This window comes from Canis lupus, chromosome 12 (genome assembly GCF_003254725.2).
Source record: "Canis lupus dingo isolate Sandy chromosome 12, ASM325472v2, whole genome shotgun sequence".
NCBI classification, from domain to species: domain Eukaryota; kingdom Metazoa; phylum Chordata; class Mammalia; order Carnivora; family Canidae; genus Canis; species Canis lupus.
The window spans coordinates 5315569-5343191 of record NC_064254.1 but is presented as its reverse complement, the minus strand read 5'-3'; the positions used below and the strand labels follow the sequence as shown (position 1 = coordinate 5343191).

General features: G+C 52.3%; 1 protein-coding gene and 1 long non-coding RNA gene across 3 annotated transcripts; one reads left to right on the top strand and one right to left on the bottom strand.

The window, feature by feature from the left end:
* Positions 1 to 1840: 1840 nt before the first annotated feature.
* MAPK13 (mitogen-activated protein kinase 13) lies at positions 1841 to 10283 on the bottom strand. Its single transcript, XM_025418571.3, has 12 exons — positions 10074 to 10283; positions 9278 to 9407; positions 8030 to 8088; positions 4966 to 5074; positions 4755 to 4784; positions 4325 to 4372; positions 4095 to 4209; positions 3891 to 3962; positions 3025 to 3104; positions 2689 to 2767; positions 2419 to 2595; positions 1841 to 2180 (listed from the first exon to the last, which is right to left on the bottom strand). The coding sequence occupies exons 1-12, from the start codon at positions 10190 to 10192 to the stop codon at positions 2098 to 2100; spliced, it is 1101 nt and encodes a 366-aa protein (XP_025274356.1). The 5' UTR covers positions 10193 to 10283; the 3' UTR covers positions 1841 to 2097.
* A 34-nt stretch (positions 10284 to 10317) lies between these two features.
* LOC112641483 (uncharacterized) lies at positions 10318 to 22850 on the top strand. Of its 2 annotated transcripts, none has more exons than XR_003124662.3 (3): positions 10318 to 10410; positions 21753 to 21837; positions 22253 to 22850. It is a non-coding gene; the product is annotated as an uncharacterized LOC112641483 (long non-coding RNA). The 2 variants fall into 2 exon arrangements; XR_007401115.1 differs by lacking the exon at positions 10318 to 10410 and adding an exon at positions 10448 to 11212.
* Positions 22851 to 27623: the final 4773 nt, after the last annotated feature.

Sequence of the window (27623 nt, the reverse complement as noted above, 5' to 3'; positions counted from 1 at the left end):
GGGGGTGTATGACATTAGATCAGAGGCAAGGGGCTTTGAGTGCCAGGCCAGCGAGACTGGACTTTTTTCATGGAACCAGTGAGGAATCTCAGAAGGCTGAAGGATTTCACTGAGGGATTTGGACTCGGCTTGGGCAAATTGGTAACCAGCAAGGACAGGGCTATGGTAGGACATGGCTGGCCCCTCCCTCCTTGACAACAGGGTCACTTGGTGGGAGAGGAAGCAGGATCCATGGACATAGGCAGCAAAGGAGCTCAGTGAGGCAGGATAGAAGGCACGGAAGGCTGGGCCACCGCTGAATCCAAGTTGGTCAAGGCTGCTAGGTTCAAATCTGGCTTCCACCACTTTCTAACTGTGGGTATCTGACCCCATCTTCCTGGGGCCTCCTTAAGCTTTTCTAAAAATAGACATTCTTTTTTAGAGCAATTTCAGGTTTGTGCCAAAGGACAGAAGGTTCCATATGCTCCCTCCCCAACACAGCTCCCACCCCCAGCCTCATAGTTCCCCCCATTGACATGTTACAAGTGCTGAACCGATACTGATACATTATTATTAACTAAAGCCTGTGGTTAACTAGCGCATAATGTCATGTAGCCACCATTAAGGTGTCATACAGCATAGTTTCACTGCCCTCAGAGTGCCCCATGTGAGCCTCAGTTCTAACATCTGTAAAACGTGTGAAGCCCATGTGGGCCCCTCAGACTTCCGTTGTCAGCTGCTGATTTTGGCCTCCTGGCAAATAGGACTGACATCAGCCAAATGTTTTTCTAAATATGGTCCGATATCCATCAGAGTCCCTGGGCTTGGGTGAGCGGATCTTCATTCAAATGTTCTCAGGCCTCGCCCGCATATCCTGCTAAATCAGAATCTCTGGGGTAGTGCCCAGGAACCTGCATTTTTGAGCCAGGCCCCCAGTGCCCAGGGCTGGAACAACGGCCGGGGGAGAGTCGGGGGCAGGTTCCTGGCTCCTTCCCTGTACCTGGGAATTGGTTCTACTGAAGCTTTTTGAATGCAAACAGACAAATCCTAGCCCTTGTCAGGTTAAAGCCCAGGAGAGACATGCCATTCCTGAGAGGAGGGAGGAGTAGAGCCATTTTTCCGTAAAGCCTGGAAAAAGCCCATTTTTGCCTTCCGCAGCTCCCAGCCCACAAGCCTGCTATTGTTTCGTATCCTGATTGCTTATCACTCACCCAAAATACCCTGCGTGTAACGTCTCACCAGCTGCAGCTCTCTCTGCAATTCCCTTAATTTAGCAGCCAAACACGTTTGGTTCTGCAACAGAGCCCAGGGCCCCGGAAGGGGCCCCTCCCTCGTGGCCATCTGTAGGGGGTTAAATGGTGTCCTCCCCAAATTTGTGTCTGCCCAGAACCTCAGAATGTAACCTCATTTGAAAATAGGGTCTTTGCGGATGTAATGAGTAAGGACTGAGATGAGGTCATACAGGATGCGACGAGCCCTAAATTCAATCTCTGGTGTTCCTATAAGGACAGGCGAGGACGGACAGAGCTGCACGGAGGCCAGAGGGCCATGGGGAGCCAGTGACCAGCCCAGGCACACCAAAGGGGCCAGGGGCCACCAGAAGCTACACAGAAGCCAGGAAGGATTCTGCTCTAGAACCTTCAGAGGGAACACGGATGGCCCTGCCGACGCCTTGATTTCGGACATCTGACTTTCGGGACTGTGGGAGAACACAGTTCTGTTGTTTCAAGTCATCTGGTTTGTGGTGATTTGTCGCAGCAGCCTTAACAAACCAATCTGCCATCAGTGCACAGACCCCTGGCCCGGCTCGGCCCACCCCTCAGCCCCGCTATGGCCCCAAAGGAAGGACCCCACACGTGGGCAAGTCTCCAGATGTTTTAATGTGGCTCGTTGCGATCAGTTACTTTCTCCCAACCAACATCTCTGAATTCTGCAGCTACGAGGCCTGTTTCCTGCCCCAGGACAAAGCCCCTCTCTCCTCCGCCTGAAAGGCTATAATCCCAGAAGGACTGGGCCTGTCGTCGTCGTGACAAGCAGATCTCATCCTGGGGACAGTGTATCTGGCAGGGGGTGCCTCGAGGGGGTCCCTGGGCTCAGCCAGGGGTCTGGCTAGATAGATCACTGCAGCTTCATGCCGCTCCGGCGCCGTGAGTCCTTCCGGGCAATGGGGCTGAAGTTCACGATCTCCTTGTAGATGTGCTCTGCAAAACACAGGCTGGCTCGAGGCGGGTAGGGGCTGCGGAGCGCGGAGCGGAGCGCGGAAGACGCCTCCCTCCCCCATGGAAAGCGGAGCAGAAGTCGGCGCAGGGAGAGAGAAATGCACGCAGGAGACAGTGTCTGCTCCAAGAGGAGCTCCGGGAGGGCGGCGGGCAGGCTGAGGGCGGGCTCAGGAGCAGGGGGAGCAAAGGAGGGAGGCCCACCCAGGCCTCCAGCTCTTACGCTTCCATTCATCCACCGTGAGTTTCTCATGTTCTAAGGAATCATTAAAGGGCTGCGAGGCCTCTGTCTCCTCCTCAGGGTCTCGGAAGGGTTCAAAGAAAGGGTGGGCGAGGGCCTGTGAGGCCGTCAGGCGCTTGTCCACATCCAGCTCCAGCATCTTCTCCAGCAGGTCTGTAGCTGCAGCGACAGAGAGCACCTCACATCCCAGGCCTGGGAGAGCCACCCGCGGGGACGAGGGCAGGTGCCCGGAGGGGCAGCCCCAGGACTCACCCTGGGGGCTGGCGCACGGGAAGAGCTGAGAAAAATCCTTCTTGGGGCTCTGTGGCAGGGCCTGGATATAGGATTTGGCCTGGAAGACAGAAGAGTTGTGAGTGATCCCCAACTGTCAGCCCTCAGCTCAGGCTTCGGGGTATAGGGCAGGGACTCCAGAAAAGCCCCAGAGCTGGGCTGATCGGTCAAAGTCCAAAATTGGATGAAGGCCAGAGCACCTGCCAGGGCAAAAAGGAGAGGATAAGTAAACCCTCCCTCCCAAAGGCCCAGAGCCCGCGTGACCCTTGGTTAGCCAAGTGCACAGCCGAGGCTGGTCTAGACCCATCTGCCACTCACTGCTTTGTCGTTCAACTTCTGCACAAATTCTGCACCCGGGACCCCGGTCACTTTGAGGATCTGGGACAGCTGGTCCAGGTCTTGGCAGCAGGTTAAGGCTCGGCCTCATTCTCTGCTGGTGGATCGGGGCTGCCCTTCGTGGCGCCCTTCCATCACTCCCACCCAGGCACTGGGGCAACCATCCAGGCACCAGACGTGCTCCCAGGAGGGGGTGCAGGTCTCTGGGAGGCTTCCCACCTGCCAGGCTGGGTTAGGGTCCTTCCCCACAGATGCTCCCGGACAGGCCGCCTTCCCAGCTCCCATCCCAGCTGGCCTCCATCTCTTTGTCACCTCCCCGCCCCCGCCCAGGCCAAGGTGGGCAGCGCAGATCCCACATGTTCCCCTCAAAGCCCACACAGCACACACGGCCGCTCAATTAGTCCATGTGGTGCCAAAATGTGAAGTATTTTCTACATGGTGGTAGAATGGCAGGTGACTGCTTTCCAGCAGTTCCCTTATCTGCATTTTCAAATTGTTCTACAGTGAGGGGCACCTGGGCGGCTCAGTCATTTGACTGTCTGACTCTTGGTCTCAGCTCAGGTCTCATCCCGGGGTCGTAAGTTCAAGCCTCACATTGGGCTCCATGCTGGGCGTGGAGCCTACTTAAAAAAAAAAAAAAAGTAATCAAATCAAATAAATAAATAAAATTGTTCTACAGCGAGCGTGTATCACTGTATCATTACAGTGTATGTACAGTGTCTGTAATGTATGTATGTAAAGTGTATCACTTTCCCATTAACAAAGAAAACAAAAGAGCGAGATTTAATAAGGTGTCCGTTGAAGGAGTGAATCCCCAGATAGAGTCTGGCTTTTCCAGCAAAGGATACAATCTTTCCCCTTGAACAGAGTTTTCCCTGTCAGCATCTCTGCCATGATGCAGCCCACAGACCAGATGTCCACTGCAGAGGGAGGGGAGGAAGCATCACCTGGACCAGCTGACCCCGCAGGCAGTCAGCCCAGAGGAACCACAATGGCCTTTGAGGGGCTGTCAGGGAAGGCCCCTGGCCCTCCCTGGGTGGCTGGCCACTGACCAGTCTGGTTGTAGTGCATCCAGCTGAGGATCACCTCGGGGGCCCGGTACCAGCGGGTCACCACATAGCCGGTCATTTCAGCATCCGCATGCCGGGCCAGCCCAAAATCCAAGATCTGTGACTCAGGGGACACAGGGAGAGAGTTGCTGCGGACAGGAGCAGCTTCTGGGGGCTTCCAGGGGACGGGGGCCCACCCTGTGCCCAGGCTGACCCTGCCCGCGCCCACTCACCTTCAGCTCGCAGTCCTCGTTCACGGCCAGGTTGCCCGGCTTCAGGTCCTAGATGAGGGAGAGAGTGAGCACTGGGCTGAGAGGCTGAGATGGGAGCTTGTCCCCCTCCTCTCTCTGGGTGTCAGTCTCCTCGTGTGTAAAATGAGGGCTGGACCGGGTGTCCTGTTGGGCCTGTCCAGCTCTAAAATATCCTTGATTCTTGGAGCTGAAACACCTAGCTCAAGGCTCGCTTTGTTTGTAGCATCCAGAAAGTTCCCCAGAACACAGCATTCTTCTGAGCAGGGCCTTTCTGGGCCAAGGCTGGGTCTGAAAAATCCATATTCCAGGCTCCAGAGGATTTTTGCCTCCTACTCCTTTCCTCCTTCCTGACTGTGGAGAATCCCTTCAGGGTGGAGGAGCCTCGGAGGACCACAGCAGACAAAGCACTCACCCTGTGGACGACCCCAGCTGAGTGGATGTACTGAGAGAGAGAGAGAGAGAGAGAGAGAGATGAGTCCAGCGGCCAGCTTTGATCCCGAGTGCTTCAGGCTGGCTCCAGACTCCTCCACCCTGTCCCACTGTGCTCTCCCAGCCCCCACGGCCTCAGTTCTCCACACCAAGGCACCACCCACCCCCCAGCCACCTTCCCGGCCCCCATGCACCTTGAGACCCTTGAGCATCTGATACACCAGGTACTGGATCTTGTCTTCACTGAACTCCATCCCCATGATCTTCTGCAGGTCTGTCTGCATGAAGGGCATCACCAGGTAGCTGCAAAGCACAGGAGCTTCATGACAGTCCCCAGGCCCACCCAGCCCCGGTCTGAGCTCGGAGGAGGCACAGGGGCTGGGGCAGAACAGACAGGCCTCAGGGGCAGCCTCTGCCTGCAGTCACCAGCCCCTCCAGGGCCACGGCCAGCCAGACCCCCACACAGGCCCCCTGGCTTCTGGCTTCCAGCCTGGCTACGCTGGCTGCCCCATTGGCAGCACTCTGGGCAAGCATTTCAGCTGGAGCGTGCCCAGGAAAACCAAATGGAGCTGTGCTCCCTCTCTTCAAAGGTGCCCTCTCTTCGCCCTCCTCCGTGCCCCATAGAAAGCTGGAGCTGTGACTTAGAAACACCTGCCAGCATTTCCTTCTGCTTCCATCCAAACGTTTTCTCCCCCAGAGGGTCATGCCCAGGCTGGGAGAGCTCCGCAAACAGCCAAGACCGTCTGCCCTTCCGAGAAGGCGGTAATCAAACAACTTCCAGGAGGGCAGGAGGAAGGAGTAGCTGAGCCACTGCACTCTCCGAAGGGATTGCAAAACAGGTCAAGGTCAGCAAAATATAGCTGTTCCCCAAAGTAGTAATAGCAAAGTCCAGAACAAAAGACGATAGACTTAGAAAGGACTATTTACCAAAAAAGAAAAAAGAAAGGATATGGTGGAGGCCGTCTATATGAGGCTGTGATTTCCTTTTTTTTTTTAAGATTTTATTTATTTACTTGAGAGAGAGAGAGAGACAGAGAGAACACGCTGGAGAGAGAGCACTAGGGAGAGGGAAAAGCAGCCTCCCCGCTGAGCAGAGAGCAAGACTGACATTGTAGTGACTCAACCCCAGGCAGGACCAGGGATCATGACCTGAGCGAAGGCAGACGCTTAACCGACTGAGCCACCTGGGCGCCCCACACCTGTGATTTTCTGAAGCTTTCTTCTCTCTGATCATCCCCTCTCCCCCATGGGGACCCTGCTCCATGCACAGCCCTCCCCAGTGTCGTCCTTGTCCTCCACATGGACCCTGGTTCCTTCTTCTCTGCTGACAAATTTGCTGAAGTCTTGCTGTGCTTGAACGGCCTTGCCTTGACTTGTTTGTTTGAATAACCACCCCTTTTACCTCTTTCCCTCCCCAACCGAACTTCTGGAGTAGTCCATACCTCCCAACGCACTGCCTTAACTTCCAATCCCCTGACAACCTGATGCCTGCTCCCACCCCTTCAAACTGCTCGAATCAAGGTCACTGAGGGCTGCCCAATATACACACCCGTGCCTCCCTTGCTTCCTATGGGACCTCTAGCAAAATCGGACACTCCCTCAAGATTCTCTGTTGACCTCTTAGCAGCAGCACATCATGTTCCACCTGAGCTCAGATCCCCGGAGCTCCACATTTATTTGCAACTGCTGATTAAACACCTCAACATTGATAAGCTCCTCAAAAGTTGTGTCCCAAATGGAATTTGTTATGTGCCTCCCAAGATCTGTTCTTCCTCTACCTTGTATTCCAGGCCCGAGCCTGGCTTCCTGACCTACGCCCCCTCTCCTGGCCACTGCATCTCCCAACAGATACGACCTTTAGATGGTCCTATCTCCTGATGGGCCTCAAGTCTGCTCTCGGCCTCCCATCACCCCTGCCTTAGTTAGCTCAAGGTCTGGGTCTGGGACACCACTCACCAGGCTTTCTCTGCTCCTAGAGCTGCTCCCTGCTTTTTCCCTCCTGCCAAATCCCCCAAATCTGATCTGTCCACATCACCCCAATGTTCGAAACCACCATGGACTCGAGGCTGCCTGTGGATTAAGTCTGGACTCTTCCAATGACCAAACCAGCCGCTGGTCTTCACTAGCCACATTGAACCCACCAATATTCCCCTAACAGTCCAGGCTCATGCACCGTGGCCTTTCCTTTGTCCACACAATTCCTTCTACCTAAGATGCTTCCCGCACCTTTACCTCCAGCAAACCCCTCCTCATCCTTTGGGGGCTGAGCCCCCCGAGGCAGCAGGCAGTCCCAGCACCAACCACACTACTGTGACTATGCATTTAGAAGCTGTACCCCCACCCTGCCTGGGGCTGGGTGGGGGGGCTGGTCCACTTTAAATTCCCAATGCTGGGGCTCCCTGGGTGGCTGAGCGGTTTAGCACCTCCCTTCCACCCAGGGAGTGGGTGATCCTGGAGTCCTGGGATCGAGTCCCACGTCGGGCTCCCTGCATGGAGCCTGCTTCTCCCTCTGCCTGTGTCTCTTCCTCTCTCCCTCTCTGTGTCTCTCATGAACAAATAAATAACATCTTTAAAAAAAATAAAAATAAATTAATTCCCAATGCTAAGCCCCATAGCTGGCTTTAGAGGGAAAAAAAAAAACCTTCCTTCAAAATCACCCCATTAAATTTAAAACAAAAGCAGGGACCTTCAGCTGCATCTGAAATAGGGATGGGGGAACAAAAGGAAAACGAATCTACCTTCCCAAAGGTTTCCTACGTTTTAAGACCAGGCACTTGGGGAGCAAAGCCATGCATTTAACAACTATAATCAACTATTGATTTCTGGTTCTGTGTGACTCAGTCAAATACCCCACCAGCCAGAGGTGGCCGGGACTTCCTGATCCTTGCTTCCTGCCAGGAAGAGCCCCAAGGTCCAGACCCACACCGGGGACCCTGCAGAGTTGGCGAGGTAAGTTGGTGCAGACGCTGTGAGGACTGCCAGTGAGGTCCTGGCTGGGATGACAGAGGGCAGTTAAGTGCAGCAGCTGAACAGACAGTTCTGGTCAGGCAAGCACCCCACAAAGCCCCCCCTGCCTGCCTGCCTTTCTCTCCATCCCCAGCTGAAAGAATCTCCAGAGAGCATCACTCATGGGGGGCGGGTACAGCCGGAACAGGAGGCCCTGCCCAGAGACACAGTCTGGGCTCGCCCTGCTGGCTCCCAGGCAGAGCAGCGAGTGAGGCCTGAGAACGCCCTGGAACCCAGTGCAGCCCGACTCACAAGTCATGGAAGCTGCGCAGGGAGGAGGCTGGGGTGAAGACATCCAGGAGCCCGATGACCTGGGAGAGAAGGTTGCCAGTGAGGCTGGGCAGCGCCACAGCCCTCTCCCCCTGTCCCTTGCAGCCCCAGCTGCACCCACCACCACCCACCCTCTCTGAATAACCATCCCGGCAGGAGGTAGGTTCCCAGCCTTCTGGGGAGCAGAGAAAAGGGCAGAGGCAGAAGAGGAATCCCCTTAACTGGGAGGGAGCTTGCAGGGCACAGTGATGGAATGTCAGGCTGGGGAGAAGCGGAGGGGGCCATCCCTGTGTCTACCAGCCCCAAGTCTGGGGTTCAAGGCAGGCCTGCAAATTCACCCTCCACTCAAGCAGGAAACCACAAGTGGTGAAGGGAATCAAGGAGGGAACAAGGCCTGGTTCGGAGCCAGGGGCAATGTCACCCTGGTGGGGGGTGGGGGGCTATGGGGAGGGGTTTGCTGAAGAGGGACAGGGCTTCCTACTTGCCTACCGTATTTTGGAATCATTATTTTACCAATCTACGTATCCTGGAGCAAAGCCCAGTTGTTAGGCCCATCGCTAGGTCGCTAGACTTCCCAGGGGTTTCTAACAGACAGGATCTCCAGTGGTTATGCACTAAGGCCTGGTGCCAGGCTGCCTAGGTTCACATCTCAGCTCTGCCACTGACTAACCATATAACCCATTAGTCTTTCTGTGCCTCAGTTTCCCCTCCTGTACATGGAAGTAATAGTACTCCACTCCCGTGATATTGTGAGGATTCACAAGTTAGTCTACGCAAAGCTCCGAGGACAGCACTTGGCACATAGGGCTCAAGACCCTGGTTGTCGTTGGCAGAGCCACGTGTGGAAGCCACAGTAACCAGGATGCTGGGCACCCTAGCTCTGAGAGCTAGAACGAACTACGAGGTTCCTCCGTGTGCATTTCCTCGTAATGTGAAACAGTAAGTTTGCACCTCACAAAGTTCATTTTGCTCCACTGCCAAAAACACACTTTGCACCCTTCCTGGAAGTAGGCAGGGCAGGTCCTGGCACCTTATTTTAATGAAGTGAGGAACAGTGGTGGGAGGGGCAGGGAGGAGATTCCCCTTCCCCTGTTCCCCTCCTGAGCCATCTGTACTCTCACGGCCTTCTTGCCATCTCCCCTACACTCAAAAGTGGGGGAGGAAGGGTGCACCTAGTCAGGATGCTTGGGGGCCCCGCCCCCACCCGCCGGTCCCCCAGGCCCAGCCTACGTTTTCATGCTGCATGTGCTTCAGCAGCTGCAGCTCTCGGTAGGCACGTTTGGCAAAGATCTCAGACTGGAAGGGCCGGCTCAGCTTCTTGATGGCCACCTTCTCCCCTGACCGCTTGTCGATGGCACAGCTGCAGGGCACGGCAGAGGTCCTGGGGGCTGTGGCTTTCTTTCCACGCCAGCAGCCCCCACACCACAACCCGGATGGCATCCCCCAGGCCACTGCGGGGAGCCCAGGCCATCGTCACCGAAACCCCTCCCGGGCAGCAGGCTGGGCTGCGCAGAAGGCAGCCCACGAGCCGCAAGGTGAGGGAGCAGCCCCCAGTGCCCTCAGGGGCGGCAGTGACCGAGGGGTGCATGAACCGGATCCAGAGCCCGGAGGGGGGCTCACTCTTTGCACCTTGGCAAGTCGCACTTCTCCCTCTTTGGGTCTCGGTGTACCCACCTGTAACCCGGATGAACTCTGGGGTCCCTTGTGGGATTCAAGCGCTGGGGACCCAGACCCCCAGTCCTAATTGAGCCCCCAGAGACCCCACAAAGCCGGTGGGAACAGTGAGGTGGCGCCCGGTCTGCCCCAGCCTGAGGCCTGCGGCCTCCTCCCAGCTCCAAGCGCCGCAGGACCAGCCCCGCAGGACCCTGGGCCGCCCCCCCTCCCCCGGAGGTGGCGCGCGCGGCCCCGAGCGCCCAGCAGGGGCGGGGGGCGCCCCGAGGCGGGTCGGGGAAGGGGGGCGCCGGCCCGGCTGGTCGGGAGGCTCCGCCCGCCCCGCGCCCCGCGCCCCGCGCCCCTGGGGTCTCACCACACGGCGCCGTAGGCCCCGCTGCCCACGTGCGTCGGCGACACGTAGGTCTTGGGCAGCTCCCAGGCGGTCTTGTTGACGTCCTGCCTGTAGAAGCCCTTTTTCCGGGTGAAGCTCATCCCGGGCGCCCGACGTCGGCGGCCCCAGCGCGGCGCCTGCGATCGCCGCCCGCCGGCTCCCTGCACCGGGGCCGCCCGCCGCCCGCTCCTCCCCCGCGCGAGGGCGGGGCCCGGGCTCGGCGCGTCCCACCTGCCGGCTCGCCCAGGTGCGCGGGGCGCGGCCACGCCGGACCTGCCCACGGCCCCCGCGCGGGGCCCCGCCGCAGCCCGGCCGGCAGGTGAGCAGGCGGCGGGAGCGGGTGCTGGGGAGGCCCGGGGGGCTCCCGGGGGCGGAGGCGGGGGGACAGGGCTCCCGGGGCCCCCGGCCCGAGACTGGGGAGGGGGGATCTTGCGCGGGGTTGGTGGTGGAGCTGGTGGAGACGATTCTGGAGAAACAAAACCCCACAACTTTTGATTACGGCAAGTTTCGAAAAGGTACGAAAGTAGACAGACGAGACCGGTGAGTCCCACGTTTGAACGTGCCCTGAATCCCCTGGGACTTGTGTTTGCTTAGAAAGACTGGGGGGATCCCTGGGTGGCTGCGGGATCCCGGATCCAGTCCCACGTCGGGCTCCCTGCATGGAGCCTGCTTCTGCCTCTGCCTGTGTCTGCCTCTCTTTGTGTCTCTCTTGAATAAATAAGTAAAATCTTAAAAAAAAAAAAAAAAAAAGAATGCACACTCTGGCCCAGTTGATCTGGGGCGGAGCCAAGATTGTGCATTTCGAACCCGCTCCGCTCAGAGACTCTCGGGACCTCACTTTCTGGCGATCGTGACCCCAGCCCCGCAGCTTCAACAGTTATATCAACCCTTAGCTGATGTTTTGTTTTGTTTTAATTTATTTCTTTCTTCATGAGAGACACACAGAGAGAGGCAGAGACAGGCAGAGGGAGAAGCAGGCTCCCTGCAGGGAGCCCGACGCGGGACTCCATCTCGGACCTCGGGATCACATCCCAAGCCTAAGGCAGACGCTCACCCGCTGAGCCACCCAGGCGTCCCTACTCTCAGCCAGTTTTGTTTCCATCATTTTGAAGCAACACCAGGTATCATATAATTTCATCCATAAATATTTTTTGTGTCTCTAAAGGCTAAGGACTGCTTTTAAGACATAACCACAATGTCATTTTTACATCTAAAATTACCAACAGTGATTCTATAGCACCAACTTTCCAGTCCAGGCCCAAATTTCCAATTTTGAACGTTTTTTTTTGCTGGCATCCTAATGCCCCATGAGGGCAATGACGGGCCAGGGCCTTCTGCCACCTGTGTCTGGTGGCTGATTCTGTGCTCATACAGGGAAGGGGTCGTGGAAGGGGTGGGGACCACTCGCTTCACTTAATCAAAGGGAGAGAAGAGATCTTGAAGAAGGCAAGGAACTTGCTTGTGGCCCAAGCCCTGGGCCGTGGTCACTCCCAGCGTCGTTCAGCATCAGGCACAGTCTGGAGACCACTGCAGGACGGGGACGGTGCGGGGATCCCACAGAAATGCCCAGCAGGCATCACATTCCAGGACCCTGCCTTATTCATATCTGGCACACAGTAGGATGTCAAAAACTGTATTGAGAATGAATGGAGGAGTCGGCCCATTCAAAGTGGCGAACTATTTACTGAACACTTGTGTTTGCCGTGTGCCAGTCATTATTCCAAGTGTTTTACATATACAACTCCCTTACTCCTGGTGAGAGATCTATGAGTCAGTACTATTATTATCCTCATTTTAGAAATGAGGAACCTGAGGTAGGGAGAGGTTAAGTAACTTGCTGCAAGTTGCACGGCTGCTAAAGGGCAGAGCTGGGTTAAAGATGGGAGCATAGCCTAGCTCTAGAGGCTGTGTTCTCAGCTGCAAGCCTATGCGATGTCTCTGGATTGAAAGGTCTTAATTCTTAAAGGAAATGGTCTGTATTTCAAACCAGCCCCCCTACTCGCATCATGAGGACATGTCTACTGATCAAACCATGTCTCCCTCTGCACATCCTACACTAGGGCATCTGGCATCTTCCCTGCCCCATCCTCTACTCTGATCCTAGGACCTGTGGGAGGAAAAGGGAAGGGGCTATGTGCCTGCAAGGGCTGCAGGAGATTTGGACCTTTGGGGTTGGTGGTGCCAGGGGAAGGCATCCTGATTCTGAAGCTGGGGTGAGGTCCTGGGAGCCGGAGTTCAGGACCAGGTGCAAGGCAAGATAGAATGGTCCAGAGACCTCGGGTTGAATATCCAGTTCCCCAAGGCAGGGACAGGGCTTCTGCATCTTTGTTGTATGTCTCAATAACCTGAGCATGGGCAGAGGTGAGCCCAGAAAGCTGAGGAATACCAGGGAAGTGCACCTGCCCGAGTCCTGTGAGGGCATGAGCTGGCCACTCAGGCTGTGGCACTGGATGCCTCTTAAGCAATGGTCAGGAAGTGACTCAGGCCTCAGTCCGATGACACTGACCCCCACCTTCTCGGGCCTCAGCTGGGCCTGTGTTTACTCAGAAGGCACACATCCTCAGAGAAGAATCCCTTGGAGGATCCAGTCGGGGAAGTCACAGTTGGGAGAGGAAGCATAGGGGGTCCCTGAGGACGTCCTGGGTGTGCCCCTCTTGTAGCCCCAGGCTTCTCTTTCAACTCCAAGACCCTCTGCTCTTCTCCTCCCAGATGTTGGCCCAACGTTGTCATGTTGGCTTCTGCCCTGGAGGCAAGGTGGAGGCAAGAGGGTTAGGAAGCCAACTTTGGAAGGGGGCCCGAGTTGCCACCCTAACTCTGCACCACTGGCTGTGTGGCCCTGAACAAAGCTACTGCCCTTCTCTGCAGAAGTCTCAGTGACACCTTTGTAAAGTGGAAGTGATAGGAAAGCAGGGCAGATGTAACTAAAGAGTCCTGGGAATGTGTCATCCCTAGGGCAGTACAGCAACAACCCCACGAGGTAGGGCCTGTCAGTGCCTCCAGCCAAAGGTGACGTGAAGCACACCTGTGAGTGAACAAGCAGGGTTCATTGTTCCTTGCAGCCAGGAATGTGCATGAGGGGGATCCACGGGCGTCTTGGTAACAGGGTGCTAGAAAGGACTTGCTCTAATGTCTGCATTTGTGTTAGGTGATCGGCGAAGGGTTTAAGGAAGCAAGACTTTGATCTGGATTAGATGCTGTCAGGAAGTAGAGGCGAGGCCGGGCTGGGTATCTTAAATCTTACCTAGAAGGAGGGCCAGCCGGAGAAGGGAGAAGCCGTAATTGGTTGAGAAGCAGCCTTTACTCAGATTAGCTCTGCAGGGGATGATTGGTCATTTTTGTGGTCTGGACAAGATTCATGTTTTGTCTGTTTTCAGACGTGATTATGGAATGGTCTTGTTTTTATCTTGACCTATCACGGTCACAGATGGCCTTATCTGTGTGCAACAGGAGCACACCAAGGGGGAGCTGTGCCAGGCCAGCTCTGAGCAACACCAAGGCCTGGCTGAGAGGGCCAGGCAGCTCCGGGATGTCAGAGCTGCTTTGTTTTGTCCGGAGGCTATTGTTCCCCTAGGACAGATGGAGAGACCGTAGCCCAGAGGTGTTAGGTGATTTGCCCAAAGTCACACAGATGGAGAAACCGTAGCCCAGAGGTGTTAGGTGATTTGCCCAAAGTCACACGAGACCAAGAAGTTGGTGGATGTGATTTTCCAGCCTGTTGTCCTGCTCCAGAATCTGCACTTTTAACCACCAAGTAGGCAGCCCAGCACCCAGCAACCTCTGGGAGGTGACTATTGTGTTGTCTTGCTAGTGATATCAGAGGGCAAGGGCATGGGTTTTGAGGGTACTGATGACTGGTTTCTTAGGACAGAGACAAAAGCCTCACAAAACAACGAGGCTGGCTGCCCGTGCCCTCCACCCTGGCCACCCAGACTCCAACCTGCCTCAGGAATCTGACCACTTTTCAAACACTACAGCTCTCCCTGTCCCAAGCGCAGGGCCAGCCACTCACATCCTCCCCACAATTGGCCAGGAGGCTGCTACAAAGTGAGAAAGCATGATGTGCCTGGGGTCTCGTCAGGACAAAATGGAAAGAGAGCTCTGGTTCCAGCTCTGAGAGACTCCCCTGCTCCTTAAGGGCTTTCAAAACTCCACAAAACAGTCAAAATTGAGAGGAGGTAGGGAAGTGCAGAGGGAAGACCGCGCCGCGTGTGGTGGCTGCCCTGTGCCTTGTTAACTAGGGGGGAGACCACGCTCCCTGCAAGGAGCTTGATGCAGGACCCTGGGATCATGACCTGAGCCGAAGGCAGACGCTCAATCACTGAGCCACCCAGGCGCCGCGCTTTTAAAACATTTTTTAAGTTTTCATTTAAATTCCTGTTAACATAGAGTGCAGTATTACTTGCAGGTGTACAATAGAGTGATTCATCACCCACACATCACCTGGTGCTCATCACGGCCAGCCAGCGCCCTCCTTAATCCCCATCGCCTGTTTCCCCCATCCCGCCACCTCCCCTCTGGTCACCATCAGTGTGTTCTCTGGAGTGAAGAGTCTGTTTCTTAGTTTCCACCCCGCCCCCCCCAACCTTTAACCCAGCATTGCGCCCATCCACTCACTGTTTATTGAGGGTCTACTGCACGCCAGGGACTGGCCCAGGTGCTGGGGATGTAACTGAAATGTGGCAGATAAAGACCCCACCCCCCCACCCCCCATCCCTTCATGGAGCTGACCTTCCTGCTGCGGAGGCAGCTGGAGAACCACTGAACAAATCGGTGGCATTAGGTTGAGCCACATGAAATTGCTGATTTCAGATGATTCAAGCAAATGTCAGTCAGGCAGGGCTAAGCACTGTGAAGAAAATACTGCCAGGCAAGGCGACGAAGGACTAGGAGTGCTTGTGCGTGGAGACAGATCTGTGAGCAGCACCTCACTGCGCAGGGGTGGGAGCCGTGCAGGTGTGCCCGGCGCGGGGGTGGGGGGAGCAGTGTCTGCCTTCCCAACTTTTCCACTGGGTTCCCCCATCTGGGCCTACCTCTCCCCCCACCTCACCCCCCTCATTCTTCACTCCAGCCGGCTCTGCTCAGCCCCACAGAAGAGCAGCTCACCAGCCTCTGGGTACTGGGCCCTGTTCCCCAGCACCTCTTCCCCTTCTAGGGGGGCTGGGGCCAGTCAACAGACTCGGCCTGAGCAGAACATCCATCCCAAGAACAGAATATCGGGCTCCCCCTTCTCACAGGTGCCCCTCAACTGCATGAGCTTTCTCTCTCCTTTCCTCGTTCTGCCCAGGTCCTCTCCCTGCCCTCAGCTGGGGCACCCTCTGGTGGAGGACGGGGTTGGGGACAGCTCTGGCGGAGTGGTCGCTCCCAGCTGGCTTCGGGGCCCCAGAGGTAAACTTCCCCTCCTCACACCATACAAGTTCTGTTCCTTGCTCTGCCCTCCATCCACCCCAACACCCACCTCTCTTTGCCGGGCCTGCAGAGACGGGCCCCTTGGCCCAGTCCTGTGAAAATGTGGCCTGAGGTGAGTCTGGTGAGCTACTCCAGGGATGGCGCGGACGCTGCTCCATTTGATCTGCTTTGTCCTCTGTGGCATTTCCTCAGAATCCTAATTAATCTGCACTGTCCTCCATGAAATGTCTGCCTCCACCACTGGACAGATGACTCAGTGAGGGTGAGGGCAGCATCTCGGTCACTGCTGAGGCCCCCCACCCCTGGCACTGTGCGTGGTCCACAGTAAGTGCTCAACAAATACTTAGTGAATGAATGAACCAAAGATTTTTGTCTGTTGTTGGTTCAAGAGGCAATGAGAGGTATGGGATTTGAAGAGCCAAATGGTTGAGCTGAGGAAGCAGCGGTGGGGGGTGGGGGGCACGTGTGGTCTCTGGTTGGACACAGTCTATCCTGGAGGCTGTTTGGTCTTGTACTGTTCCATTGCTCTCTGAGGCAGGGCCTATGGGCGTCATGCTCCTCTGTGTGATGGTAAAAGGCTTTTGATTAAGAACCGGGCACACGACCTGAATTTGAGGACCTCTTCTCTCACTGAGAATTTGCACTGAACTTCCATCGTAAAGCGGGTGCCTCCCTGCCTACGGCCTTCACTGTTCCCACTGACCCTGTGGATAAGCCAGACCCTCCACCTTTAGAATTGCCCTTCCTTCCGGATCTTGAAGATTCAGCTCTTAACCCACCTCTTCAAGGAGGTGTTCCAGAGTGAACTCCAGACCTGCTCACCTCAGTCGCCCAGGATATACCCTCCCAGCCCCGTGACCCTGGCTGCCCCCACCCAACACACACACCCAGGCTTTGTGATGACCCCAGTGTCCTTGGGCTACTCTGGGGAGTAACAAGGACTGGGAGGCAGAGCTGGGTTTGAATCTCGTGCCAACACTTATGGGCCGTGTGACCTCGAGCAGGTGAATGCATGCCTCTGAGCTTCCTCATCAGTAGATGAGGGAGCAGGAGGGTTTCATGAAACTATGGACGCACGGTTGCTCACTCACATCCTTCAGGACTGCTCATATATCACCTCCTCTGAGTGTCCTTCCTGACCCCATCGCCAGCCATGCCCCACCTGCTTCTCCCGGCCCCCTCTTCCTTTAAGACCCTCAGTTTACTTGTTTGTCATCTGTCTCTCCTGGAACATCGGGTCTACAGGAAGAGGGGCTTTGACTACTTTGTTCATTGCTGAATCTCAAGTGCCTAGAACAGTGCCTGCATGTGGTGACTGACCGAGCTGCCGGTACGTAGAGGGGGCACTCAACAAAAGCATCTCTGTCTTCTTTGTTTGCAACTCATAGGTTGGCCAACTCCCTTCGGGCCCGGGGCCATCCCAGCTCAATGACCTGCCAAAGTGCAGTAATAGGTCAGTGTCCTGCCTGGGATCCTGGGTGCCCCAGTCCAGGCCGAGGAGGCTGTGCACCCCAGAGGGCATCTCAACAACCTGCCCTTCCAGGGCAGAGGCCACTGCCTGTTCCACCCTTTCTACGTAAACATCCAACACCAGGACACATGAATCATCATCCCCAGGAGCCCCACAATCTTTATGCGGGCCAAAGAAAGCCAGATAAGACTAGTGGGACCATCTGCCATGGCAGACGTTTGGGCTCTGATGCCAGCTCTGCTGCTCATTTTCTGTGTGACCTTAGGTAAGTCACACTGCCTCTCTGGGTACTTCTGTTTTCTCTTTTGTGTATTTCACAAATATTGATAAAGCCCTGATTTCTTGCCAAAAATTGTTCTAAGGGCTTTATGTCCATCTAAGTCATTTCATCCTCTTAAGGACCCTATGAGATGCGTTAATAATACACTCCATTTTTCATATGACAAACATGAGGCACAGAGAGGCAAAGTGACTTGCCCAAGGTCACACAGCTAGTGCGGAGCAGAGCCAGGATTCAAGCCCGTGCAGTCTCAGGTGCACTCAGTGCTGGCGACCACTACGCTCAGCTGCATGGACCGCGCCCCTGGAGGCCCAGCCTTTGCCTTCCGGAATCAGAGTTCACTTCTCCGGATGGTGCCTCCATTATTTGGCCACACGCTTATCTTCCTAAAGTTTCCATCTGGCTTCCCTAAACAAGAATCTCCCTTCCATCTTTCCCCAAATCTAATCGCAGAATCCATTTCTAGAAGGAAATAGCCATTGGTGCGTTGGAAAACTGGCGCTGGGGGACAGAGAGCCCCCATGTGTAGTGCGTAGCGATTTCCATGGTGCAAATACTTCCACCGGGACCAAGTTCAAGCTTCCAGCTTGTTGTCACTGAACATGCAGTTGAGGAGAGAGGCACAAAGTCAGCTGTCAAGAGTCACCGCGAGTGGGCTCCGGCGCTGTCAGCCCACGCCTGGATGTGGCAACAGGGATCAGCAGGTTACTTGGTGCCAGGTGCCAGCGGGTCCTCTGGGCCCCGGGGACTGTGCCTCTCCCCGCCTCACAGGCCCCCCGGCTCTCTCCTGTCCCTCCCGGGGGCCACCCTTCCTCACCCAGGGCTGGATCTAGCTTTGGGTGCCTGCAGAGGGGGGCCCGGCGGGGCGGCTGGCCAGCGAGCCCAGTGCAGGTGCACCTGCCCGGCGGCCCAGCTGTGACAGATCTGCCCGGTTAGAGCGGCCTTTCTTCCTCTACCTCCCCATCCCTGTTAGCTCCCTTGTGCCTCCAGGAAAAAGCTCAAACGTCTTAGCCTGTTGGATAAGGCTTGCCCCCGACCAGGCACCACTTTCCGTGCTAATCAGATCCTCCTCAGGCGTCTGTGCACCAATGGCCTCCGTCCTGTCTCACAAACATGCCTTACTCATCCCTGGCACCACCCCTTTGCTTGAGCTGTTGCCCTTCTGGAATGCCATTCCTCTGCTTCTCCAAGGATGGGGAGGCCCCTCGTGCCTCAAGACCTGGCTCAGTAGCACTTCCTAGACCACTCCTACCCCTGCGGCCTCTCTCTTCTCAGATGCCCGTAGGACACAGCAGACCCTCACACTGGAATTGTCGGTGACACACAAACGAAACTACTCTGGGAGTTTCTTGAGGATATGGGTGGCAATCTGTCCTCTGACCCGATTTCGCAATGTAAACCAAAGCCTTAGTCCTTTTGACCAGATTGTAGGTTGAAGCACCAATCAAGACATGGAAGACACACAGACAAGGGTCGCCAGCCCTGTCCTCGAGAGGCTCATACCCGAGTGAAGGAGGCAGAGCAAAAAAGGAAATGACAACTGTCACCTGCAGGTGGGAATGGAAATTGGCACAAGCTTTTAGGAGAACCGTTTTAACAATATGTTATCTCAACGGTGAAAATGCGCACCTCGTTTATCCTGAGAATTGCATAGCTATCAATTTAGTCGACATAAAACAGACAAGGGGGCACACACCTGTCACTACTATTTATCCTCTATGTCAATAAAGAGACCTTTCCGGCATCATGAGAAAAAAATAAAAGAAAAAAAAAACAGGTCTGGATGGATCGTTCCAGATTTGCAGAGTGGGTGTGCATTATTCCCATATGTGATTTTTGTGCTATATATGTATCTGTAAAAATATCAAACTGGATCATTCTGCAACTTCCTTTTTTCACTCAAGATTGCTGGTGGGATCTGCCCCTGTCAATTCAGGCTCACTCGAGATTTCTCAACCTCAGCACCGAGACACTCGGGGCCTGATAATTCTTGGGGTTGGAAGGCTGTCCTGTGTATCATAGCAGCAGCCCTGGCCTCTACCCACCAGATGCCAGCACCTCAGCCCTCACCCTCCGAGTTGTGACAACGAAAAATGCCTCTAGACACCGCTCCTTGTCTCTGGGACACAGACTGAACCTGGAGGGGAGGGGAGTCCTTCCAGATCGTGTGTCCTCACTGCTGTGTCGGATTTTGTAGTCGCAATGCACTACAGCTATCTTCCTATCCTCCTATTGATGGACTTGGAGGTGTGCCTCAGTTTTTCTTCTCTTTTCAAATTTTTTTATTTTTAAGTGACCTCTCTCCCCAGCGTGGGGCTCAAACTCAGAACCTGAGATCAAGGGTTTGATGGACACTTTACCAATGGAGCCAGCCGGGTGCCCCTCAGGTTTTTTCTGCTCTTACAAGTAATGCTGAGTGAAAAGTCCCCGGCATTTATTCCCTTGAGCCCAGTGGGAAAGTTTCTGGAGAACGTGGAGTCGTGAGGTGCATGCAGCTTCCCCCCTCGCTAAATCCTGCCAAACTGCTTCTAATGTACGAAGTTTTACGGTCTCTATGTAGTCCAATTAATTAGCCTTTTCCTTTATGGTTTCTGGATTTTGTGACATACTTCGGAAGCCCTTCTCCTTTTAAGTCTTTGCTTTATCTGGAAATGATTGTGCCTAAGGAGGAAAGTAACTGTCCAGCTGTCTCAGTGCCATTTATTGACACAGACGGCAGGATAATGCACCTTCGTTTCAATGGAAGTTACGTATTTTTGCAGATTTCGAAAATCTAGGGGTTGAGCCACCCGGTCAACAGCTATTATTTCTAGGGAGTGGGTTAATGGAAGTTACCTTGCTACGCCGAAATTTTTTTCAACAATAAACATGTTTTGTGCTGTGGAGGAGTAATAGTAGTTAGAAAAAGCAACCCGGTCGGTGCTTTGACGCTGGAAAGCCTGGTGCAAGTTACAGAAACACCTGCAGTGGGGGCCACCTGGGTGGCTCAGTCGGTTAAGCACCTGCCTTTGGCTCGGGTCATGATCTTGAGATCCCGGGATCGAGCCCCACATCAGGCTCCCTGCTCAGTGGGGGGCTCTGCTTCTCCCTCTCCTTCTGCCCTTCCCCTGCTCGTGCTCTCTCTCAAATAAAATCCTAAAAACAAAACACACACCTGCAGTGGGCAGGTGAAAACTGGGAGAAGCTCGGTGCGGTGGCTGTGGTGTTTCCCAGCTGGGGAACGGGTGGGGTTTGTTAGTGGCAGGACAGCCTCCAGATGGGCACACACCCCACCACAAGCATTTGTCAGCACCCATCATCAGATAGTCACTGCCTCTGTCACCGGACAGAGCCGTGGGTGTGAGGTTTTGCTACAGGGCCCCGACCATCAGCTGTGTCATACCTGAGCAATGGTCCAGGGGAAATGGATCTTTGTGTAATGGCAGCAGGTGACGACTTTACACCTCAGAACCAGAAACAGGTGACTACATTGGCAGCCCTGCAAGTGGAGCCAGCTGATCAGGTCAAGGACACGAGGGCCTAGGACTCCTATGACAAAATCCCAGTCTGGAAGCTGAGTGCCAGGGAGGTGGATCCAAGGTACCCTTGGCCCTGAAATGGCCCCCAACAATGAGCACTCAGAGCTTCTGTTCTAGGGGTGCCAGGGAAATGGTACATTGTTTGCTACTATCTTCCCCATTAAGAATGTTAACTCGGAGAGGGCAGAAATCTTCTTTTCCCCCCATGTTCCCGGTGCCTGACACATACAAGTTACCCAACAGGTGTTTGTGCAATGGTTGAATGAGGGAGCAAAGATATCATAATGACTTCCAATTTCCCCTTCTTTTTCCCTGGGATTTTCATTTTCAAGTGGCAGATGGATGGGGAAACAGTAGGCATTACCTGGATCGTGGCCATCAGCCACCTTCAATAATCTTTTGATTCTTGTTCCAAGTCATTAAATTGCTGTGCATCCAACTCAAATTACACAGCAAGATGTAGCCAAGAGAATCAGAATCCAATTGTCCTAACGCTTGTCTCAAACTGGCGACTTCTGCACAGCACCAATTCTTTGGGCAGATAATCTGTACATATTTGGTTTCTTTCTTTAGAGGGCCTTTGCTTTTAGAGATCGTTGATTATAAAAACAGGAAGCAGAGGACAAGATGGTCTGCAAGTGATTAAAAGATGATAGTCATTCACTGACTCAGTCAACAAAGGTTGGCTGCCTACTGTGTGCCAGGTCCCATGCTGGGTGTTGGGACACAGTCGTGAATAAGACAGTCTGTGCCCTCAAGGACGTACAGCCCTGAACTGACATTTATTGAGTATTTAATGTATGCCACTGGCTTTACCTGCCTTGACGCATATAATCCCCACAACAACCCTATGAGGTAGATCCAGAAAGACGAAGTAATTTGCTCAGGATTGTACCACTTGGAGCTAGAGGGGTTAGGACTTGGACCCAGGCACACTGTTTCCGGGGCCCGCATCCTTAACCTTTGTATGTTTTTCTCTTGAGCAGGTGATACAAACACCAGGCAATGACAAAACAGTAATGACAAAGTGCTGAGAGCGCCACCACCGATGGATGCAGACAAGTACAAGAGGTACACAGAAGGGACCCTGAATCCCAGCTTGGGGATGGCCAGGGAAGGTTTACAGAGGGGGACAGAGCTGGTTAGCCTTGAGGAGTGAGGAAGAAGGCAGGGGCTTCTGCACAGAGGGAATGCCCCGCACAAAGACCAGAAGAGAGAAGGCTAGAACACATGGTGGCATTCTGCACGTAGAGCCTGCCAGAGGGCGCGAGCTGTGAAGAGAAGCATTGGAGGAGGACATGGGTAGCTGCTTCTCTCCTGAGGACTGGGGGGTGCATCTCCATCCCTGGTGAGCAAGGAGGCAAGAGAGAGGGGCTGGGACCTGGGTGTGGCCCTGCACCTAGTTAGGGCTAGAAACAGCCAGCAAGGCCTTAGGGAAACTATGCAGAATAAATACATTTTTCTTGATTTTCTTTCAAAAACCAAGAAAGGCGTGTCTAACATCAATGCTGTAAAACTCCATGGAACAAGAAGTCCTTCAGTGTCGATTCCAGGATGGCCTGTCGATTCCAGTCTTGGTAATGTGACTCTGGACGAGAACTTGAGCCATGACTTGTAGAGCATACGTAGGGGTTCAATAAAATAATTACTTTTTAGTAGGGAAGGAGGGAAAAGGAGGAAGGGGTAGGGGGAAGAGGAAATCACATCTGTCCTTCAGTTTGGAGGCTTCAGTCCACAGCCCCCGGGCCATTTCTGTCTACGTCAGCAGTTCTCCAAGGGTGAACTTGGGAAGTCACGGGGTCATTTATGGTTGTCGCCATGACCAGGGTTTTCTGATATTTTGCATGCAAGGGGCATCGTGCAGAGTGAGATTCTCAACAAGAATTGCTTCATTTAACAAAATACGTCCTGCTGGACATACACGTAGGTGGAAAAACCTATTTATCGTTATCCGAGCCTAGACTATAACTTGATTTGATGTATAAAACACAGGTTGGTATTTTTGTTGTTGTTGTGTATATACTTAAAATTTCCAGGATCACAACTGAGTAAATAAAAAAAAGATGATACTGTTTCATTTGAAATGTATTGTGCTATCTGAGCTGCCAAGACAACATGATGCTGTGGTCACATTCAAGACAATTCTGTTTAGGTGCAAGCATCTAACTCCTTCATTATGTCTTTTGTATATTTATGCTTGAGTATTTACATATTGAAATGTATCTTTTTTTTTTTAATCTTTATTTATTTATGATAGTCACACAGAGAGAGAGAGAGCAGAGACACAGGCAGAGGGAGAAGCAGGCTCCATGCACCGGGAGCCTGATGTGGGATTCGATCCCGGGTCTCCAGGATCGCGCCCTGGGCCAAAGGCAGGCGCCAAACCGCTGCGCCACCCAGGGATCCCGTATCTTTTTTCTTTATCCATCATTTATATTAGATCATTTATCTCCTTTGGAATCCTGTGAGTCCGTGTATGCTATCTATGAATTTCACTTCAGGATCCTAAAGTGGATGTTTTGAAATATTAGTTACACAAAAGCATGTTGGATCTGATAGATTTGAGAACTCTATCAGAGTTCTCTGTCAAGGGGATAGGCTATATATATATATATATATATATATATATATATATATATATTTTTTTTTTTTTTTTGTCCTCCTTCTCCAAAGGTCGTGGTATATATAGATTTTCTTCATTCCAAAACTGGATTTAAGGTTACTTCCTCACTTGGCTTCTTAGTGACTTCTAGATAAAGTACATTCTCTAAACTGAATGAATCAAGCTTTGCAGTAAGGGCGCCTGGGTGGCTCAGTCTGTTAAGCATCTGCCTTTAGCTCAGATCATCTCAGGGTCCTGGGATCAAGCCCCACATTGAGCCCCACATCGGGCTTCCTGTTCAGCTTCTCTCTCTCTACCCTTCCCCCTGCTTGTGCTCTCTTTCTCAAGTAAATAAAATCTTTAAAAAGTCCCTCTGGCTGTGCATACTCAGACCACAGACTCTGGCCTTGATAATGGAAGTTGTCCAGAAACTGCACTGGAGCTCGGTCCTGGACTATCTTGTCCTGGGAGCTCTCCTTCCACATGGTTTTAGAGGCTCACACTGGAGGGAGGACACTCCACACTCACCCTGATAGCAAAGCCTCAACGCCCAGGGTCAGCCCCAGTGAGATACAAACTAACCAGTGCCTCGGGTACCACAACATACGAGGCACACAGAGGTTTATTTCATTTAATCTTTATAATCACTTGGAAACCAAAAAAACTATCCCAGTGTCACATGCCTGACAAAAGCTTGAGTCAGGATTTGAACCCGGGATTTATTATGACTTCAAAACCCAGTATTCTTTCCACAGTTACCCATCACCTGCCTAAGAAAATCTTCCAGTCATACCCCGGTTTAATTACTAAATGTTCTGGCTGTGGCAATGGCCCATACGCTTCTGAACAAAGAATAATTTTATTCATTTGACACCCACTTCCTTTTTCTTTTTTTGAGAAATGGAATAGCCTCAATCCAGTATCAAGCATACTTTTTTTCTGAACTAACATCTTCCTTTTCTCCAAAGAAGATATAGTCCCACCTTTAAAAAGGCCTTTCCTATTTCTTTAAGTGAGAACAGGTCAGTAGGTGTTAGTCTTCAATTATTTCTTCAATTCTTTGCTATTCTGCAAGACTACAAGTGTCTCCGCTTTGTTATTTAAAAAAAAAAAAGAAAACAAAACCTCTTTAAAAAGAAGCTCTATGCCCGACGTGGGCTTGAATTCATGACTCCAAGATCAAAGAGTCACACTTTCTACTGTTGGAGCCAGTAGGGCCCCCTGAGGGGTCTCAGCTTTAGACCAGTGATTCTCACTCAACTAGGGACAGTTTTGCAGCAGGGCACATTTGGCAATGTCTGGAGACATTTTTGGCAACCAGAACTGGGAGAAGGGAGTATGTATGCCACTCATCTTGTGAGTAGAAGTCGGGGTGCTGCGTAACAACCCCATGCGGGTCAGCCTCCACATGTAACCACCCAGCCCAAGATGTCAAGAGTGCCAAAAGTTGAAAAATCCAGCTTCAGATCCCTCAAATACACTCTTCTACTGGGGAAGAAACTACCAAGCCCTCCCAGCTGGGGGGAGAATCCTGCTACAAAGGAGTGATGGTGTTCTGCTTTTCAGAGGCCCAATAGCTAGGTGCAACAACCCCTTTCCAGCATGTGTTCTCCCGTCTTGGAAAGTTGCACTCTAACACTAACAAAACTGAAATTGGGGAATGGTTCCCCCAACTTCATTTGGACAAAATAATCTTATTAAACTTTTTTTAAAGCTTTCAGATTACAAAAGAAATTATTCAGTGTTTTTTGTTGTTGTTTTACAAAACACAACAAATCACACAAATTAGAGCCTTCTATAATTCTACCTCTCAGATACAGTTGCTGAGTTTGGTGTGGGTTCTTCTAGGACCTTCCTGGCCATATCTTTCTATCAGTAAAAAGGGAGGACGGCATATGATACTTTGCCACTCACTTTCTCTCCCTCCTATCTTGCACATGTATCCATGCCTAGATATATGGTAGTCCACTGTAAGACGACCATGGTATTTAATCAAGTTCTCATTGACAGATATGTGGGTTACTTCCAATATTTTGCTATTATAAAGAACAAGACCTTGGGGTACCTGGGTGGCTCAGATAGTTAAGTGACCGACTCTTGATTTCAGCTCAGGTCATGATCTCAGGGTTTTGAGATCACCCCATCAGGCTCTGTGTTCAGCCATGAGTCCGCTGGAGATTCTCTCTCCCTCTACCCCTCCCCTCACCCACACTCATGCACGCTCTCTCAAAAAACAAATTAAAAACAAAATAATAAAAAGGGGCATCTGCATGACTCAGTCAGTTAAGTGTCCGACTCGATGTTGGCTCAGATAATAATCTCAGGGTGGTGGGACTGAGCCCCACGTTAGGCTCTGCACTCAGCACAGTCTGCTTGTCCCTCTCCCTGTTCATGCTTGTTCTGTCTCTCCCAAAAATAAATAAAATCTTAAAGAACAAGACCCTGAATAATGCTTTTACTTTTCCATTCATGTACTTGTGAGGTCTCTAAGTCCTGAAAAATGTAAATGCTAAGTTCAAAGTATATGTGTATTAAAACATATCTGTATTGGGATGCCTGCATGGCTCAGCTGTTGAGCATCTGCCTTTGGGTCAGGGTATGATCCCAGGTCTGGGGATTGAGTCCCGCAGGAAGCCTGCTTCTCCCTCTGCCTGTGTCTCTGCCTCTCTCTCTCTCTGTGTCTCTCATGAATAAATAATATCTTAAAAAAGAAAAATCTGTATATAAATTAAAAAGGTCTTCATTTGCATATTTGTTGGCCAAGTCCTCGTAGCTATTAGATCATGCAGAAAAGTGAAAGTTGTCACACAAAAACATTCACTAATGAATGGACTTTAGTCCCTCCTAGCTTCATTAGTATCTGAACCCAGAGCATCTATCCTACACATTCTAGTCCTCTGTTGGTCTCTGACTGTATTATAGGCATAGGACCAATGACACAAATATAGTGCAGATTAACTGCAATAATTGCAAATCTTGCAAAAGATGGCCAATTTGGTGAACTTGATAAATAATGCTAGAAAACTACTTAGCTCTCAAAAATGTGGATCTGGCAGGCTCAGACCAGACACCAAAAGGGAAAGGTTGATAAAGTGATCACCAAGATAACTTGTAAAAAAGAACAATGGAATTATCAAAAGATTGAGGAAAACGCAGGAAGACCTCAAATATTTTTGCAAAGATTTCCTCTATGATGATGCTACAAAAATCAAAACGGGAAGGATATTGCAGCCTATGAGACATGGTGTCACTTGAGAAACACAGCATTTGCTCTTTCTTCATTACAAAAGTGGATCTGAAATTATGAATATGCTTTTATCATTTTTTTCAGTTTTCACAGTAGTCCCAGACTTCCTCTAACCTCCAACCCCCACCACATACTATTCAATTCTGGTCCCCATTTTTTAGTGGATTCACTTGAGGTGAGCTTTTTTCTGGTGTCAATTCTCCTTGAGCTAGTAAACAGGGCCTCCACTCAGAAGCCCTGAAGGTTGTGTCACAGCACTCATGCCTGGTATGTGAAAGCAAAATATTTCCTACAACACTGATCCTTACAGGGGCTGATAGATCATGTGTGACAACTGGGTCCCTTTTCTTTTACTCTCTGAGGATAATGAGGACAGGATGAAGAAAAGAGTCTGTGCTTAGTTTGCCTTCTGCCATTATTCCCAGCTGCCAGCCTGGGACCAGACACCACAGGACAAAACACCCAGCTGCACACTCTCCGTATCCTCACAGGCTGGGCCTCACAATCCACCTGGGACACCTGTTAGCATTCTGAGGCCACTGAGAAAGGAAGCACACCAACATAGGCCCTGAAAACAGCCATGAGACCTTGTGGCCCTTTAATCCTGTGGTGTAATTCAGTAGTTTTGAAGAATATTGTTGGGCAGCCCTAGTGGCCTAGTGGTTTAGCGCCGCCTTCGGCCCAGGGCGTGATCCTGCAGACCCGGGATCAGGTCCCGCGTCGGGCTCCCTGCGTGGAGCCTGTTTCTCCCTCTGCCTGTGTCTCTGCCTCTCTCTCTGTGTGTCTCTCATGAATAAATAAATAAAATATTTTTTTTAAAAAAAGAGTATTGTCAAGGGCAGTAAGATAAAAGAGTAATGAAACACATTTGCTTAAAGGTCTACAAACAATGTACATATGTATGCATACAACCTTCTCTCTGGCAATTTTCAAATAAAAATATACTTTCTACAGATAGCTTAAGATGTCAAAGCTGAAAAGAATCCAAACAACTATTTAAACAAACTT

What these genes read in the sequence shown, in the direction of transcription:
- MAPK13 (XM_025418571.3), bottom strand. Translation starts at nt 10,192, where the DNA reads ATGAGCTTCACCCGGAAAAAGGGCTTCTACAGGCAGGACGTCAACAAG. An exon ending in AGAAGTTGAACGACAAAGCA is followed by an intron (nt 2,768 to 3,024) that starts GTGAGTGGCAGA and finishes TCTGTCTTCCAG; the next exon opens with GCCAAATCCTATATCCAGGC. An exon ending in CACGGTGGATGAATGGAAGC is followed by an intron (nt 2,181 to 2,418) that starts GTAAGAGCTGGA and finishes TGTGTTTTGCAG; the next exon opens with AGCACATCTACAAGGAGATC.